This window comes from Choloepus didactylus, chromosome 9 (genome assembly GCF_015220235.1).
Source record: "Choloepus didactylus isolate mChoDid1 chromosome 9, mChoDid1.pri, whole genome shotgun sequence".
NCBI lineage: Eukaryota > Metazoa > Chordata > Mammalia > Pilosa > Megalonychidae > Choloepus > Choloepus didactylus.
Genome location: NC_051315.1, coordinates 87,893,177 through 87,911,156, shown reverse-complemented (window position 1 = coordinate 87,911,156; position 17,980 = coordinate 87,893,177). Strand labels below are relative to the sequence as shown.

Sequence of the window (17,980 nt, the reverse complement as noted above, 5' to 3'; positions counted from 1 at the left end):
CAACCACACATGAAAAGAATTATACTCCATGACCAAGTGGGTTTTATTCCAGGTATGCAAAGTTGATTCAACACAAGAAATCAATTAATGTAATACAACACATTAACAAATCGAAAGGGAAAAACCATATGGTCATCTTGATTGATGCACAAAGAGCATTTGTCAAAATCCATGATCCTTTCTGGATTAAAAACACTTCAAAAGGCAGTAATAGAAGGAAACTTCCTCAACTTGATAAAGGGCATATATGAAAACCAACAGCTAGCATCGTACTCAATGGTGAGAGACTAAAAGCTTTCCCTCTAAGCACAGGAACAAGACAAGCCCGCTGTGACTTCTGTTATTCAACATTGTGCTGAATGTTCTAGCTAGGAAAGAAAAAGAAATAAAAGGCACTGTGACCGGAAAGGAAGAGGTAAAACTTTCGCTATTTGCAGGTTATACGATCCTATATTAGAGAGTCCTGAAAAAAGGAGGATAGAGCTACTAGGGCTAATAAACAAGTTCAATAAAGTGGTGGGATAAAAGATCAACACAAAAAAAAATCAGCAATTTTTTAATCCTTAATTTTATACACTAGTAATGATCAATCTGAGGAGGAAATCAAGAAAAAAAATTCCATTTACGATAGCAACTAAAAGAATCAAATATCTAGGAATAAATTTAAGCAAGGATGTAAAGGACTGTTCATAGAAAACTACAAAACATCTCTAAAAGAGATCAAAGACCTATCATGTTCATGGATTGGAAAGTTAAGTGTTGTGAAGATGTCAATTTTACCCACATTGATTTGATGCACTACCAATCAAAATTCCAAAAGCCTACTTTCCAGAAATGGAAGTTAATCTTCAAATTTATTTAGAAGGGTAAGGGGCCTTGAACAGCCAAAAACATATTGAAAAAGAAGAATGAAATGGGAAGACTCACATTTCCTGACTTTAAAGCATAATATAAAGCTACAGTGGTCAAAAAAGATTCATTGATCAATGGAATTCAACCGAGAGTTCAGAAAGAAACCCTAAGATCTAAGGTCAATTGATTTTTAAGAAGGCTCCTAAATCCACTCAGCTGGGACATTCTTCAATAACTGATTTGGGAGAACTTGATATCCATATCCAAAAGAATGAAATAGGACACCTACTCACACCCTATTCAAAAATTAACTCAAAATGGATTAAAGACCTAAATATAAACTCCAGTACCAAAAAACTTCTAGAAAAAAATGTAGGGAAGCGTCTTCAAGATCTAGTGATAGGCGGTAGTTTCTTAGACCCTATACCCAGAGCACAAGCAACAAAAGAAAAATAGATAAATGGGACTTCCTCAAAAGCGAATACTTTCTTACTTCAAAAGACTTTGTCAAAAGGGTGAAAAGGCAACCAACTCAATAGGAGAAAATATTTGGATACTACGTATCTGATAAGTGTTTAATATCCAGAATACATAAAGAAATCTACAACTCAACAATAAAAACACAAACAATCCAATTAAAAAATGGGCAAAAGACATGAAAAGACATTTTAACAAAGAGGAAATATAAATGGCTAAAAAGCACATGAAAAGATGCTAGCTATCAGGGAAACGCAAATCAAAACCACAAGGAAATATCATTTCACATCTACTAGAATGGCCACTATTAAACAAACAGGAAACAAGTGTTGGAGAGGATGTAGAGAAATTGGAACACTTATTCACTGCTGGTAGGAAGGTAAAATGGTACAGCTGCTGTGGAAGACAGTTTGGCGGTTCATTAGAAAGCTAAGTATAGACTTGCCTTACAATCCGGCAATCCTACTACTTGGTATACACCCAGAAGAACTGAAAGCAGGGACAGGAAAAGACATTTGCACACCGATGTTCATAGCGACATTATTCACAATTGCCAAAATACGGAAACAACCCAAGTGTCCATTAACTGATGAATGGATAAATAAAAGAAGGAATATTATTCAGCAGTAAGAAGAAATGAAGTCTTGAAGCACATGGCAGCATGGATGAACCTTGAAGACATTGTGTTGAGTGAAATAAGTCAGTCACAAAAGAACAACTATTGCATGATCTAATATGAATTAATCATAATGTGTAAATTCATAGACATAAAATCTAGTATATAGGTTACCAGGAGATAGAATGAGGCTAGAGAATGGGGGAGTGGCTGCTTAATATGTGCCAAATGTATTAGGCTTGAATTTAAATGTTTGGAAATGGATAGAGGTAATGGTAGAATGTTATTGTGACAATAACAGTGCTGAATTGTGTGTGAATGTGGTGGAAAGGGGAAGTTGAGAGTCATGTATGTCACTAGAAGGAAAGCTCTAGGTTAAAACATGGGACTGTATAACACAGTGAATCTGGTTGTGGAAGATGGCTGTGATTAACAGTAAAAATATTTAAAAAGTTCTTTCATGAACTAGAACAAATTTATGCACTATTCCAAGGAGTTAATAGTGGTATATGGGAAAAATGCACCTATTGCACATGATGTACAATGTTAACAGTAATATTCTTTCATCAACGGTAACAAATATACCACACCAGTGCTAGGGGCCAATAATTGGTGGTGGTGGGGGGGCTAAGAAGTATGTGGTGTTTGGGTTTTCTTGTTTTTTCTTTTGGGAGTAATGAAAATGTTCTAAAATTGATTATGGTGATAAATACACAACAAAGTGATGATACTGTGAGCCACTGTCATATACTTTGGATGGATTGTATGGTGTGTGAATATATCTCAATAAAATTGAATTTAAAAAAAAAATCCATAGGGGAAGATTCTGGTGCCCTTAGTGGCCCTTCCTGATCCCCTCCCCAGCGCATTTTGGGTCCTTGGCCTTATTCTGGTTGGGTAAGCCCGACCTAGGAAACTCCTCTCAGGCTGTTAGCCCCCATCCGGAATTTGCCCTCCAGGGCAGTGCAGGAAACAATTAAGTCAAACAGCTTGGGACAAAGGTTTATATGCTTTCAGTCCTGAGAAGGAGAAAGTACTTCATAGAGAGTAAAGGGGGCATTTAAATTCCTGTAAACAGGGGAACTCCTAAGACCACTAGCAAGCACAAGCCCAGGGCAAGACAGGCCCAGAAAAGAAGGCAGGACCCTGCAGTTTGCATTTACCTCGAGAAGACCTTCTTGATAAGAGGGCTGAACTCTGAAGGAGAGCACCAACCAACACAAAGCCAATGTGCAAAGACCACAAAAGGTCATTCTGAATTGGTCTGTTTGGTTTTGTTAGCACCTGGCTCAAGGAAATCTCTGTCATAACCCAGCTGGATACAAACTCAAGAAACAACTCAGGAACTAAATCCCAGAGTTAACACTTTAAAATATTAAAATATGCAGTGTGCAACAAAAGATTACAATACAAACAAAGAAACAGGAAATGATGGTCTATCCAAAGGAACAGGATAAAAATTCAGAAACCATTAATGAAGAGGACCAGTCTATAGATGTACCAAATAAAGACTTTTAAAAAAATTATCCTCAATATGCTCAAGGTGTTGAAGGGAAATACAGGAAAGGACCTAAACTATATCAGGAAAACAATGAATGAACAATATGAGAATTTCAATAAAGATATAGACATTTTTTTTTTTTTTCTCTTTTCTGATGCTGTTATTGATTTTTTTTTTTTTTTTAATCATCATTTTATTGAGATATATTCACATACCACGCAGTCATACAAAACAATTTGTACTTTCGATTGTTTACAGTACCATTACATAGTTGTACATTCATCAACTAAATCAATCCCTGACACCTTCATTAGCACACACACAAAAATAACAAGAATAATAATTAGAGTGAAAAAGAGCAATTGAAGTAAAAAAGAACACTAGGTACCTTTGTCTGTTTGTTTGCTTCCCCTACTTTTCTACACATCGATCCATAAACTAGACAAAGTGGAGTTTGGTCCTTATGGCATTCCCAATCCCACTGTCACCCCTCATAAGCTACATTTTTATACAACTGTCTTCGAGATTCATGGGTTCTGGGTTGTAGTTTAATAGTTTCAGGTATCCACCACCAGCTACCCCAATTCTTTAGAACCTAAAAAAGGTTGTCTAAAGTGTGCGTAAGAGTGCCCACCAGAGTGATCTCTCGGCTCGTTTTGGAATCTCTCTGCCACTGAAGCTTATTTCATTTCCTTTCACATCCCCCTTTTGGTCAAGAAGATGTTCTCCATCCCACGATGCCGGGTCTACATTCCTCCCCGGGAGTCATATTCCACGTTGCCAGGGAGATTCACTTCCCTGGGTGTCTGATCCCACGTAGGGGGGAGGGCAGTGATTTCACCTTTCAAGTTGGCTTAGCCAGAGAGAGAGGGCCACATCTGAGCAACAAAGAGGCATTCAGGAGGAGACTCTTAGGCACAAATACAGGGAGGCCTAGCCTCTCCTTTGCAGCAACCGTCTTCCCAAGGGTAAAACTTATGGTAGAGGGCTCAACCCATCAAACCACCAGTCCCCTATGTCTGTGGTCATGTTAGCAACCATGGAGGTGGGGTAGGCGAATACCCCTGCATTCTCCACAGGCTCCTCAAGGGGGCACTACACCGTTTTTTTTTTTTTTTTTTTTTTTTCCTTGTTTGTCTTTTTTCTTTTTTCTTTTTTTTTTTTAACTTTCCCTTCTTTTTTCAAATCAACTATATGAAAAAAAAAGTTAAAAGGAAAACAAACATACAATAAAAGAACATTTCAAAGAGACCATAGCAAGGGAGTAAGAAAAAGACAACTAACCTAAGATAACTGCTTAACTTCCAACATGTTCCTACTTTACCCCAAGAAAGTTACATACTATAGCAACATTTCAGTGAACTTGTTCCTACTACATCCATCAGAAATTAACAGACCATAGTCATTTCTGGGCATCCCCAGAACGTTAAATAGCTTATCTGTTCTTCTTGGATTATTGTTCCCCCTTCCTTAATTGCTCTCTACTGCTAGTTCCCCTACATTCTACATTATAAACCATTTGTTTTACATTTTTCAAAGTTCACATTAGTGGTAGCATATAATATTTCTCTTTTTGTGCCTGGCTTATTTCGCTCAGCATTATGTCTTCAAGGTTCATCCATGTTGTCATATGTTTCACCAGATCGTTCCTTCTTACTGCCGCGTAGTATTCCATCGTGTGTATATACCACATTTTATTTATCCACTCATCTGTTGAAGGACATTTGGGTTGTTTCCATCTCTTGGCAATTGTGAATAATGCTGCTATGAACATTGGTGTGCAGATATCTGTTCGTGTCACTGCTTTCCGATCTTCCGGGTATATCCCGAGAAGTGCAATCGCTGGATCGAATGGTAGCTCTATCTCTAGTTTTCTAAGGAACTGCCAGACTGACTTCCAGAGTGGCTGAACCATTATACAGTCCCACCAACAATGAATAAGAGTTCCAATTTCTCCACATCCCCTCCAGCATTTGTAGTTTCTTGTTTGTTTAATGGCAGCCATTCTAACCGGTGTTAGATGGTATCTCATTGTGGTCTTAATTTGCATCTCTCTAATAGCTAGTGAAGCTGAACATTTTTTCATGTGTTTCTTGGCCATTTGTATTTCCTCTTCAGAGAACTGTCTTTTCATATCTTTTGCCCATTTTATAATTGGGCTGTCTGTACTATTGTCATTGAGTTGTAGGATTTCTTTGTATATGCAAGATATCAGTCTTTTGTCAGATACATGGTTTCCAAAAATTTTTTCCCATTGAGTTGGCTGCCTCTTTACCTTTTTGAGAAATTCCTTTGAGGTGCAGAAACTTCTAAGCTTGAGGAGTTCCCATTTATCTATTTTCACTTTTGTTGCTTGTGCTTTGGGTGTAAAGTCTAGGAAGTGGCCTCCTAATACAAGGTCTTGAAGATGTTTTCCTACATTATCTTCTAGGAGTTTAATGGTACTTTCTTTTATATTGAGATCTTTGGTCCATTTTGAGTTAATTTTTGTGTAGGGGGTGAGGTAGGGGTCCTCTTTCATTCTTTGGATATGGATATCCAACTCTCCCAGCCCCATTTGTTGAAAAGACCATTATGGCTCAGTTCGGTGACTTTGGGGGCCTTATCAAAGATCAGTCGGCCATAGATCTGAGGGTCTATCTCTGAATTCTCAATTCGATTCCATTGATCTATATATCTATCTTTGTGCCAGTACCATGCTGTTTTGGCAACTGTGGCTTTATAATAAGCTTCAAAGTCAGGGAGTGTAAGTCCTCCCACTTCGTTTTTCTTTTTTAAAGTGTCTTTAGCAATTCGAGGCATCTTCCCTTTCCAAATAAATTTGATAACTAGCTTTTCCAAGTCTGCAAAGTAGGTTGTTGGAATTTTGATTGGGATTGCATTGAATCTGTAGATGAGTTTGGGTAGAATTGACATCTTAATGACATTTAGCCTTCCTATCCATGAACATGGAATATTTTTCCATCTTTTAAGGTCCCCTTCTATTTCTTTTAGTAGAGTTATGTAGTTTTCTTTGTATAGGTCTTTTACATCTTTGGTTAAGTTGATTCCTAGGTACTTGATTTTTTTAGTTGCTATTGAAAATGGTATCTTTTTCTTGAGTGTCTCTTCAGTTTGTTCATTTCTAGCATATAGAAACATTACTGACTTATGTGCATTAATCTTGTATCCCGCTACTTTGCTAAATTTGTTTATTAGCTCTAGTAGGTGTATCGTTGATTTCTCAGGGTTTTCTAGATATAAGATCATATCATCTGCAAACAATGACAGTTTTACTTCTTCTTTTCCAATTTGGATGCCTTTTATTTCTTTGTCTTGCCGGATTGCCCTGGCTAGCACTTCCAGCACAATGTTGAATAACAGTGGTGACAGCGGGCATCCTTGTCTTGTTCCTGATCTTAGAGGGAAGGCTTTCAGTCTCTCACCATTGAGTACTATGCTGGCTGTGGGTTTTTCATATATGCTCTTTATCATGTTGAGGAAGTTTCCTTCAATTCCTACCTTTTGAAGTGTTTTTATCAAAAACGGATGTTGGATTTTGTCAAATGCTTTTTCAGCATCTATTGAGATGATCAATTGATTTTTCCCTTTCGAGTTTTTAATGTGTTGTAATACATTGATTGTTTTTCTTATGTTGAACCATCCTTGCATGCCTGGAATGAACCCCACTTGGTCATGGTGTATGATTTTTTTAATGTGTCTTTGGATTCGATTTGCAAGTATTTTGTTGAGGATTTTTGCATCTATATTCATTAGGGAGATTGGCCGGTAGTTTTCCTTTTTTGTAGCATCTTTGCCTGGTTTTGGTATTAGATTGATGTTAGCTTCATAAAATGAGTTAGGTAGTGTTCCATTTTTTTCAATGTTTTGAAAGAGTTTGAGTAAGATTGGTGTCAGTTCTTTCTGGAAAGTTTGGTAGAATTCCCCTGTGAAGCCATCTGGCCCTGGGCATTTATTTGTGGGAAGATTTTTGATGACTGATTGGATCTCTTTGCTTGTGATGGGTTGGTTGAGGTCTTCTATTTCTTCTCTGGTCAGTCTAGGTTGTTCATATGTTTCCAGGAAATTGTCCATTTCTTCTACATTGTCCAGTTTGTTGCCATACAGTTGTTCATAATATCCTCTTATAATTTTTTTAATTTCTTCAGGATCTGCAGTTATGTCACCTTTTTCATTCATTATTTTGTTTATATGGGTCTTCTCTCTTTTTGATTTTGTCAGTCTAGCTAGGGGCTTGTCAATCTTGTTGATCTTCTCAAAGAACCAACTTTTGGTGATATTTATCCTTTCTATTGTTTTTTTGTTCTCTATGTCATTTATTTCTGCTTTAATCCTTGTTATTTCTTTTCTTGTACTTGGTTTAGGATTGGTTTGCTGTTCATTTTCTAGCTTCTGCAGTTGATCCATTAGTTCTTTGATTTTGGCTCTTTCTTCCTTTTTAATATATGCGTTTAGTGCTATAAATTTCCCCCTTAGCACTGCTTTTGCTGCATCCCATAGGTTTTGGTATGTTGTGTTCTCATTTTCATTCGTCTCTATATATTTAGCAATTTCTCTTGCTATTTCTTCTTTAACCCACTGATTGTTTAGGAGTGTGTTGTTTAACCTCCAGGTATTTGTGAATTTTCTAAGTCTCTGATGGTTATTGACTTCTAATTGTATTCCATTGTGGTCAGAGAATGTGCTTTGAATAATTTCAATCTTTTTAAATTTATTGAGGCTTGTTTTATGTCCCAGCATATGATCTATTCTGGAGAAAGTTCCGTGAGCACTAGAAAAGTATGTGTATCCTGGTGATTTGGGATGTAATGTCCTGTAGATGTCTGTTAAATCTAATTCATTTATCAGATTGTTTAGGTTTTCAATTTCCTTATTGGTCTTCTGTCTGGTTGATCTATCTATAGGAGAGAGTGATGTGTTGAAGTCTCCCACAATTATTGTGGAAACATCAATTGCTTCCTTTAGTTTTGCCAATGTTTCTCTCATGTATTTTGTGGCACCTTGATTGGGTGCATAGACATTTACGATTGTTATTTCTTCTTGCTGAATTGCCCCTTTTATTAGTATGTAGTGGCCTTCTTTGTCTCTCAAAACATCCCTGCATTTGAAGTCTATTTTATCTGAGATTAATATTGCTACACCTGCTTTCTTTTGGCTGTAGCTTGCATGAAATATTTTTTTCCATCCTTTCACTTTCAGTTTCTTTGTGTCCCTGTGTCTAAGATGAGTCTCTTGTATGCAACATATTGATGGTTCATTTTTTTGATCCATTCTGCGAATCTATATCTTTTAATTGGGGAGTTTAATCCATTTACATTCAACGTTAAAACCGTGAAGGCATTTCTTGAATCGGCCATCTTATCCTTTGGATTATGTTTGCCATATTTTTCCCTCTCTCTATTAATATCCTTTATTGTACCTATACCGAATCTCTTTAGTACTGAACCTTTCTCCAAGTCTCTCTGTCCTGTCTTTGTTTCTCTGTCTGTAGGGCTCCCTTTAGTATCTCCAGTAGGGCAGGTCTCTTGTTAGCAAATTCTCTCAGCATTTCTTTGTCTGTGAAAAATTTAAGCTCTCCCTCAAATTTGAAGGAGAGCTTTGCTGGATAAAGTATTCTTGGCTGGAAATTCCTCTCACTCAGAATTTTAAATATATCGTGCCACTGCCTTCTCGCCTCCATGGTGGCTGCTGAGTAGTCACTACTTAGTCTTATGCTGTTTCCTTTGTATGTGGTGAATTGCTTTTCTCTTGCTGCTTTCAGAACTTGCTCCTTCTCTTCTATGTTTGACAGTGTGATCAGTATATGTCTCGGAGTGGGTTTTTTTGGATTTATTCTATTTGGAGTTCGCTGAGCATTTATGATTGTGTATTTATGTTGTTTAGAAGATTTGGGAAGTTTTCCCCAACAATTTCTTTGAATACTCTTCCTAGACCTTTACCCTTTTCTTCCCCTTCTGGGACACCAATGAGTCTTATATTCGGACGTTTCATATTATCTATCATATCCCTGAGGTCCATTTCGAGTTTTTCAATTTTTTTCCCCATTCTTTCTTTTATGTTTTCATTTTCCATTCTGTCATCTTCCAGGTCACTGATTCGTTGTTCAACTTCCTCTAGTCTTGTACTATGAGTGTCCAGAATCTTTTTAATTTGGTCAACAGTTTCTTTAATTTCCATAAGATCATCCATTTTTTTATTTAGTCTTGCAATGTCTTCTTTATGCTCTTCTAGGGTCTTCTTGATTTCCTTCATATCCCGTACTAGGGTCTCATTGTTCATCTTCAGTTCTTTGAGTAGCTGCTCTAGGTGTGTCTCTTCTGGTCTTTTGATTTGGGTGCTTGGGCTTGGGTTATCCATATCGTCTGGTTTTTTCATATGCTTTATAATTTTCTGTTGTTTTGGCCTCGTGGCATTTGCTGACCTTGATAGGGTTCTTTTAGGGTTTGTAGACCAGTTGAAGTCCTTATCTCTAATTTATCAGATCTACAGCTTCGTGGAGTACACTTTCTCTAACTAACCAGCAGGTGGCGTCCACGAGCCACCTGTTCTCCACAAGCCAGATCTCCCCTGCTTAGCCTTTTTGGTGAGTGGGGGAGTGAGTCTTGTGGGGCCCAATTGGTGTCCCAAGCTTGCGTGTGTAGTTGGTGTTGCCTGCCCTGTATGTGGGGCGTGTTTCTGGGCAGTCGGGGAGGGGGGGTGGCCCTAACAATCAAATCTCCCTGATGATCCTAGAGTTTTAAAGCTACTGCAATAGTCTAATCCTTCAGTTCAGTCCTGCCACAGTTTGTCTCTGCCACTGACCCACAAGTCTTTGGTATTGGCGTATGGCTCCTGAGACTTGCAAGTGGGCCCCTCTTCCAGGCTGTGCACCCCGGGTCCTCTGTTGAGGGATGACTGTGCTATGTCACAGGTGAGTGCCGTCCCCCCAGGGCAGTTCTGGGCTGCTGGGCTGTGTTGGGAGGCTCCCAGTCTGCTCAAATGATGGCTGAATGGGGCTCTGTTAATTCACACTGCTCCCCCTTCCCAGCTCTGGGACATTCAGCTGAGGTTGCAGGGAAGGCTAATGTCCACGCCCAGTTTTGTGGTGTGTGCCTGTTATTTGAAGCACTTCCGTCACACTGGGTTGTCTGGGGCAGCTCTGGGCTATGGGGCTGGCGATGGGCAGGAGTGTTTCCTGTCCACCAGGATGGTGGCTGTGAGCGGACACCCCCCTTTTCTTGGGAAGTTGTGTTGTTTAGTGAATTTTCTCAGCCACTGGATTATTGCCTTTGTCTCAGAGCTCTCTTAGTTCTGCTCTTGACTTGAGGTGCCCAAATTTCAATTCTTTGAAGCTTTCTGTATTGAGCTTCTTAGAGTAATTGTTTTAGAAAAAGCAAAAAGGATTTAAAAAAAAAAAAAAAAAACGGCCCTCCTCAGAGATCTAATGGGTTATTGAAATGCTAATAGACAAAGCAACCAGGGCCATTAAGGAAAAGTGCCCAGGGCAGAGAGATCAGCCTTGCTTCGGGATTTGCATATGCGCCTCAAGGCCTGATCTCCGCCCTTCCCCTTTCTGTGTTCACCAGAACTCCAAAAATCCTCTGCTTTTATTTTGGAGTTTTTCGTGTTGTTTTTTTTCTATGCCTGTCTCCTCTCTGCTGGGCTGGCTGCTCTCAGAGTCTCTGGTGTCTGGCCTCAGTCTATCTATGGTTGGAGTTTGAATCAGTAGAATGAGTTTCCGGTAAGAGCAGCCACTGCAATTCTTCCTTCTCCTTCCTGGAGCTGACAGCCCCTCCTCCCCCGGGACTGAGCCTGGCAGGGAGGGGCGCGGGTCCCCTGGCCGCAAAAACTTACAGATTTCGGTGATCTCAGCAGTTCCACGTTTTCATGAGTGTTGTATGAAGTATGCCCAAAGACAGATTGCTCTGTGGTGTCCAGTCCACGCAGTTCCTGGCTTTTTACCTACTTTCCTGGAGGAGTAACTAAAACATACAGCTCACCAGTCTGCCATCTTGCCCCGCCTCCTCGACATTTTAAAAAGGAATCATAGAGAACAACTAAAGTTGAAGACCACAAAAGCTGAAATGAAAAATTCCCTAGAGGGTTTCAACAGCAAATTGGAGATAGCAGAAGAAATAAGCCATGAACCTGAAGACAAGAAAAATTGAAGTGAGTCAAGCTGAGGAGCAGAAAGAAAAAAAGAATTAGAAAAAGTAAAAAATAGCCTTAGGGATCTGTGGGACACCATCAAGTGTACCAATATATGCATTATGGGAGTTCCAGAAAGAAAGAAAGAGAGAAAGGGGTAGAAGTAATAGTCAAAGAAATAGTAACTGAATTTATAAAAAATCCTACAATTCAACAATAAAAAAAAACTCAATTAAAAAATGAGTAAAAGACCCAAATAGACATTTCTCCACAGATGATATACAAATGGCCAAAAAACATAAAAAGATGCTCAATGTCATTAGCCACTAGGGAAATGCAAATCAAAACCATGAGATATCTTTCACATCTCTTAGAATGACTACTCATATACAAAAAATAAGTTTTTGAGAGGATGTAGAGAAATAGGAATATTTGTTCATTGTTGGTGGGAAAGCAAAATGGTACAGCTGCTATGGAAAACAGTTTGATGCTTTCTCAGAAAGTTAAGTAGAGAATTACCAAATGACCTGGCAATCCCACTTCTGTGTACATACACAAAAGGATTGAAAGCAGGGACTTGAACAAATATTTGCAATACCAAAAGATGGAATCAACCCAAGTGTCCATCAATAGATGAATAGCTAAAGAAACTGTAGTAGATGCATGCAATGGAAAATTAAGCTGTAAAAAGTAATGGAATTTTGATACATACTATAACATGGATGAACTTTGAAGACATCATATTGAGTGAAATAAGCCAGACACAAAAGGACAAATATTTTGTGATCTCATAGACAGGAAATAATTACAATAAGCAAATTCATAGAATCAGAAACTAGAATGAAGGTTACCAGGGGCTGGAGTATGGGTACGGAATAGGGAGCTAATTGTTAATTGGTGCAGAGTTTCTGTTTGGGGTGATGGAAAAATTTTGTTAATGCAGAATAGTGATGGTAACACAAAACTGTACATATAATTAACACCACTGATTTATATATCTGACTGTGGTTAAAGGGGGAAATTTTAGGAAGTATATATGTTGCTAGAATAAAAATTAAAAAATAAAACGAAACAGAAAAACAATCATAGGACAGTACAACACAAAGAGTGAACCCTATTGTAAACTGTGGACCATAGTTAATAGTACAATTATAATAATATCCTCATCAACTGTAATAGAGGTACCACACTAACGCAAAATATATTTAAATGGAGGCAGGTATATGGAAACTGTATTTTCTGTATGATCTTACCATAAACCTACAACTTCTCTTAAAAACAACAACAAACTAAGCAATATAGCAGCATTCTGTTATTCATCACACCTGAGCATATTTGGTCTCCAGCGCCTTGTTCATCTTGCATAGCTGGTCATTCTGTAAACTGGTGTCAGAAAGGGAATGTAGTTGTTCTTCTAGCTGTTTAACTTTTACCTAGGGGAAAAATATATGAATAATAAAATAAGCCTCAATAACAAGATACATATTCATTTCCTCCAAAGGAAAAAAGATGAGTTTTGTACAATGTCAAAGAAAATCCTTAAAAATTGCAAAAAGCGGTCCTGTTTTTCTAATCATGTAAAGAATGCTACTTCAACTCATGGCTAAAAACATGCTATACCCTTTTAAATGTACTGAGATAACTCATTTAGTTTCTATTGCTTAAGGTAACTCTAAATCTATATGACTTATGAATATAAAAGTGAGATTCTATGGTTATTATTTTAACTTTAAAGGAATTGTGGTACCTAGCAAAAATCTTTTTGAGTATGGATAATTACAACTGTCAATGTGGAAGGAGACAGAGTCTTGTGGTTTACTGACAGAATTACCAAAGTTGAATGAATGGGATTTTTGTATCTTGAATTATATTTTAAAACTAACTCATAATGATGACTACTCACATCTTTATCTTTAATAAAAATTAACATTTTTGAGAGATAAAACTATTATCATTTATTCACAAATCTCTCCATGTTTGTTTTTTGTCACATCTTTTTCCTTCATCACCAACCCTCTCACATAAAACAATGAACATTACTAAGCCAATCCCTGAATCAAGACAAAGCTCATCTGTAATTTTTGATTCAATATCAACTTGTTTCTGTCTCCTTATCCTTTTTTGTTTCCTGCCTGTGGAAGGCAAACAACATTTGGTTGTAGCCCATGGGCATTTTCAGGAACTTTTATATTTTGAATGCTAAAATTAATTTTTTTGCAAGGCTGCATGAAAATGCATTTTGTCTCAGCATACTTCTCTTCCTCCATCAGCAGGACCCTTCTTTCTCTCACCTTTGCCTGTTTCTGTTGTTCTTTTCAACAATGTACAGTATAAATCATGTGCTGTGGCTCGCCAAAGCCATCAGCAAAAGTTAAACACGGTTTCATTTAAGGTTCAGCATTACTTCTGTCTCTAAAGAGAAATACTGATGCAAAAGTTATTCTCACTTTAAACATAAACACTGATGTTAACTTCTAGAACCCAAGGGAAAACGAGCTAAATTTTAAGTTTGTCTTTCTTCAAGGAAAAAAGAAAATAAGTTTCCTTATTCCACTACACTCTTCAGAACTCTACACCAGCCGTCAGGGACTCAATAAAATGCCCTGAAACTCATCAGATGGTATGTTCCTATCTAGAGAGCACCTTAATTTTTTGTATTGATTGTCTTATTTGGCAGGATATCTAATTCAGAACATTCAAAACAGGAAAGAACATAGAAGGAGGAGTCAGAAGCAAATGAATCCTGCTGCCCCTCAGAGGTCTGGTTTTACTTTGATCATTAAAATCCAAGCAGCTCCTATGGCTGCCTTATCAGCCAGTCTCAAGAACAGCAGTAATTTAGGTCAAGGTCATATTCTCATATTGTTTCAAGGACCTATAAGTAAATATTATCTTAACACTATAGAAACTACCAGACAACTAAGAAATTTTAATTTTTTTTGTAATGCCCATGTCCTAAGGCAACAATATATTTTCTGGGTTTTCTTTTTTTCAGTACATATTATAAATTTGAAATAAAAAAGGATATGCCTATAATGTTAGCTCATTTGTAGTTTGAAATGAGCTTCAGAATTATAACTATCTGAACTACCCAAGTTACCCTGGATGAATCTCACAAACATAATATTGGGGGAAAGAGCAAGACACATGCAAAAAAGTATATTCTGAATGATTACAGAAAGTTCAAATAAAGATAAAAATTAATATGGATGTTAGAAGTAAGGATTGTAATTACTCTTGTTGGGGACAATGAATGGGAGAGGTATGAAGGGGATTCCAGGTATTGGTAATGTTCTCTTTCTTGATCTGAGTGCTAATTACATAGGTATGCTCAGTTTGCGAACATTCATCAGGCTGCGACCTTAAGATCTGTGTACTTTGTGTATGCGTTATAGCTCGATAAAAAATTTACTAAAATAAAAATAAACAATATCCTTATCTTGTCTCTAAATTAAGATTTAGAGAAAAACAAATGCAGTTTTGCTTATAAGGGTCAGGTAGCTAACATACTTGAATTTAGTTGATAAGTGACAGGGCCTAAGGCATCCAAATTGATAGATATTTAAAAACAAAATAAAGTGTTGGAAATATATCAGACATAAATAGTAATATTCCATCCATCATTCTTAACTTAAAAAAAAAAATTATGAAAAGTTGACACACCCGTGTTTCAACCAAATCACCTCCCTTCAATCCATTCAGCATAAATCCACTATGCTGAATTTGATGTTTATCATTCCCATTCTTTTTTAAAACTAATTTTACTATATATGTATCCCTAAACAGTATATAGTATTATGTTGTGAGATTCAACCATGTTAACTCATTTAAGTCTAATGCACCTTTTTAATATACCCTCATATACTTGCTGGTAGGAGAATAAATTGGTATAATCACTTTAAAGAGAAATATGACAAAAGCTAGTAAAATGCAAGATGTGTACATCTTTTGACCCAGAATTCTATTCTTGTAAATTTTACCTGGCCCAAAGAACCTTTTGCATGTAAGTAAAAGTAGAAATAGAAGAGAATTCATCATGGCAGTATTGCTTATAATTGTTTGCAAGCGTTGGAAACTACCTAAATAATCATAACAGAATAATGGATAAATTGTATATTTATATAATGGAATACTACACAGAACTAAACATGAAATTCAAAAGATGTTTGAATGTGGGGTAGCACTTTCTGACACTGCCAGTCTAAATTAATCCCTAGAATTTAGTGTTTGCATCATTAACAAGTCAATCTAAAAATGCAATCTTTTATCTAACATGATTCAAATCTAATATTTTTAATACATTATAATCCAATTGGGAGAGAATACATGGCAGACTACTGTTTTGATGTTTTAGTTCTTCCTTTAAATTCTCTTGTGTTAGGTGCTATAAGAGCACTTTCCCTTGGGCTGACGAAGTCATGCCTTTGGAATATGCCAGCTCAAGACGTGACATAAAAGCACTAGTGAATCAATAGTTTAAAAAGTGTTTCAGCTTTCAGACTATCAAAAATCTTAAGTCCTTATTATAGGAACATGGGCTGAAAAAAGGGTAGATATTTTCCTTAAGATCACACAGATTACACAGATAATCTATTTTAGATCTAAAAAGTCAGAAAGATAACATCAGACCCATTCAAAAACTTTAAAGCGTTTTCCATTCCCAGCCAAAATATGGCTTACAGTCTGCTATAAGGATCTGGGATTTTCTTTTACATTTAAAAATATACTTCATTTTTCTTGGAAAAACTAAAATAAGGCCAAAATTAAGGGCCATAGCTTCTCATGGTACCATTAGTTTCACAAAGCAGAAAATTCTTTCATGCCTATAATAATCTGTACACCAAAGCTGTAATGTTAACTATCTTTCCCAGAGAGAGCTAGGTAAGAGAGATGGGCTAAATTTCCTCATGTTACAGGTGAATAAATACAAAACCAAGAAAGTTAACACCAGTCCAAGGTTACACAAGTCTAGATAATTATACTTACATGCGTTACTACTTCTGGAAAATACTAATTTAAAGCACACCAATAATGAACAAACAGTTTTATCTTTTTGTTGGACTACTAACATATTCTTTCACAAGCATGGTCTATCAACTACTCTTCAGATAGCCTGTTATTTCCAGGCTTGATCTTGAGCAGATGAGGATGCAGTTAATGCTGAAGTGTTTGGGACAGCGTTTAAGTAAGCTTACCTATCAGATCAGCTCTATAGTTGCCAGGCCTAACTAGTCTTCATTTCACACCCTTTTGTCTAGTGTTCCTTAATGACGGTTGTACATTGAAATCATCTGGGAGTTTTAAAAAAAAAATTTTAACCTTATGATCCACTCTCTGAGATTGTGATTTAATTACTTCCAGGTGCAGTCTGGGCATGGGAATTTTCCACCTACATTTTGTTATGAAAATGTGTAAACATAAAGTTGAAAGAATTTTACTGTGAAGATACATATGCCCACCATCTAAATTCTACCATTAACACTATAATTACTTTATCACTTACCTAGCCATCTATTGTTCTCTCTATCCATACATCAATCTATCTTTTCCTCTTCCTTTTCAATATGCATTTCAAAGAAAGTGACAGGCATCATACACTTCCTACCATGGGGATTTAAAAGAAATTCCCGAGGTGATTCTCACATGCAGCCAAGGCTGAGAAACACTGATTTGGACTTCAATGCTTTCACTGGAGCTGTTTAAGGCAGGCTTAGCCATTTTAATAGCAAGCTGTTTGCATCTTAACTAAACCTCCTGCTCTGTGGGTGCTATGAGGAAAAAAACTGGTCAGCAAGGTTTATTCCAGAGTTATTTCTTTTTAGGAATGTTATGAAAAAAATAAAGAGAGAGAGAGAGAGAGAACATAGGGTCTACATTCTCAGTGAATGACCAAGCATAAAATAATTACAATAAAGCTACAAACAGTCACAGAGTAGGTTTTAGTTTCAAAAATTTTATGCAGCATTATAGGTATGTGAATAAAATCACATGGATTTTAATGAAGCAACAAAGATAAGGGGTTCAGGAACTAGCCAAAGTTACAGAAATGGTAAATGAGAGAGCTAGGTCTTCTGAAATCTAGCAATATTTACTTGAAAGTTGGTATTTTAAAAAAAATTCAGACAACGAAAATCAGAAAAAATCTCATACCTGGAGTTTTCCCTTTTCATAGGCCAGTTTATTTTTACTCTCAGTAACTTTTCCCAGGGTTTTTTCCACACTCTGCTGGGCAAGCTGATGAAATAAAACACAGGTATCAGTACCTCTAAGGCATAAAAAGGAATAACCATTTTCCCTCTTAAACAAGTATTTACTCCCTTACCATTTCTATAGTAACAAAACCAAGATTCACATTTATTCTCTACAGCTGCCTCTTAGTCTTCCCTAGAGAGCTATCATAGTCTGAG

At 36.9% G+C, this 17,980-nt stretch overlaps 1 protein-coding gene across 6 annotated transcripts in view; it reads right to left on the bottom strand.

The window, feature by feature from the left end:
* Positions 1-17,980, bottom strand: part of CCDC150 (coiled-coil domain containing 150) — a 214,888-nt gene that overhangs the window by 85,384 nt on the left and 111,524 nt on the right. For all 6 annotated transcript variants that reach the window (XM_037849432.1, XM_037849434.1, XM_037849433.1 and 3 more), the window contains 2 exons: positions 17,724-17,807; positions 12,899-13,006 (listed from right to left, as the gene is read on the bottom strand). In XM_037849432.1, coding sequence (XP_037705360.1) covers positions 12,899-13,006; positions 17,724-17,807 — 192 coding nt within the window. The remainder of the gene's footprint in view (positions 1-12,898; positions 13,007-17,723; positions 17,808-17,980) is intronic.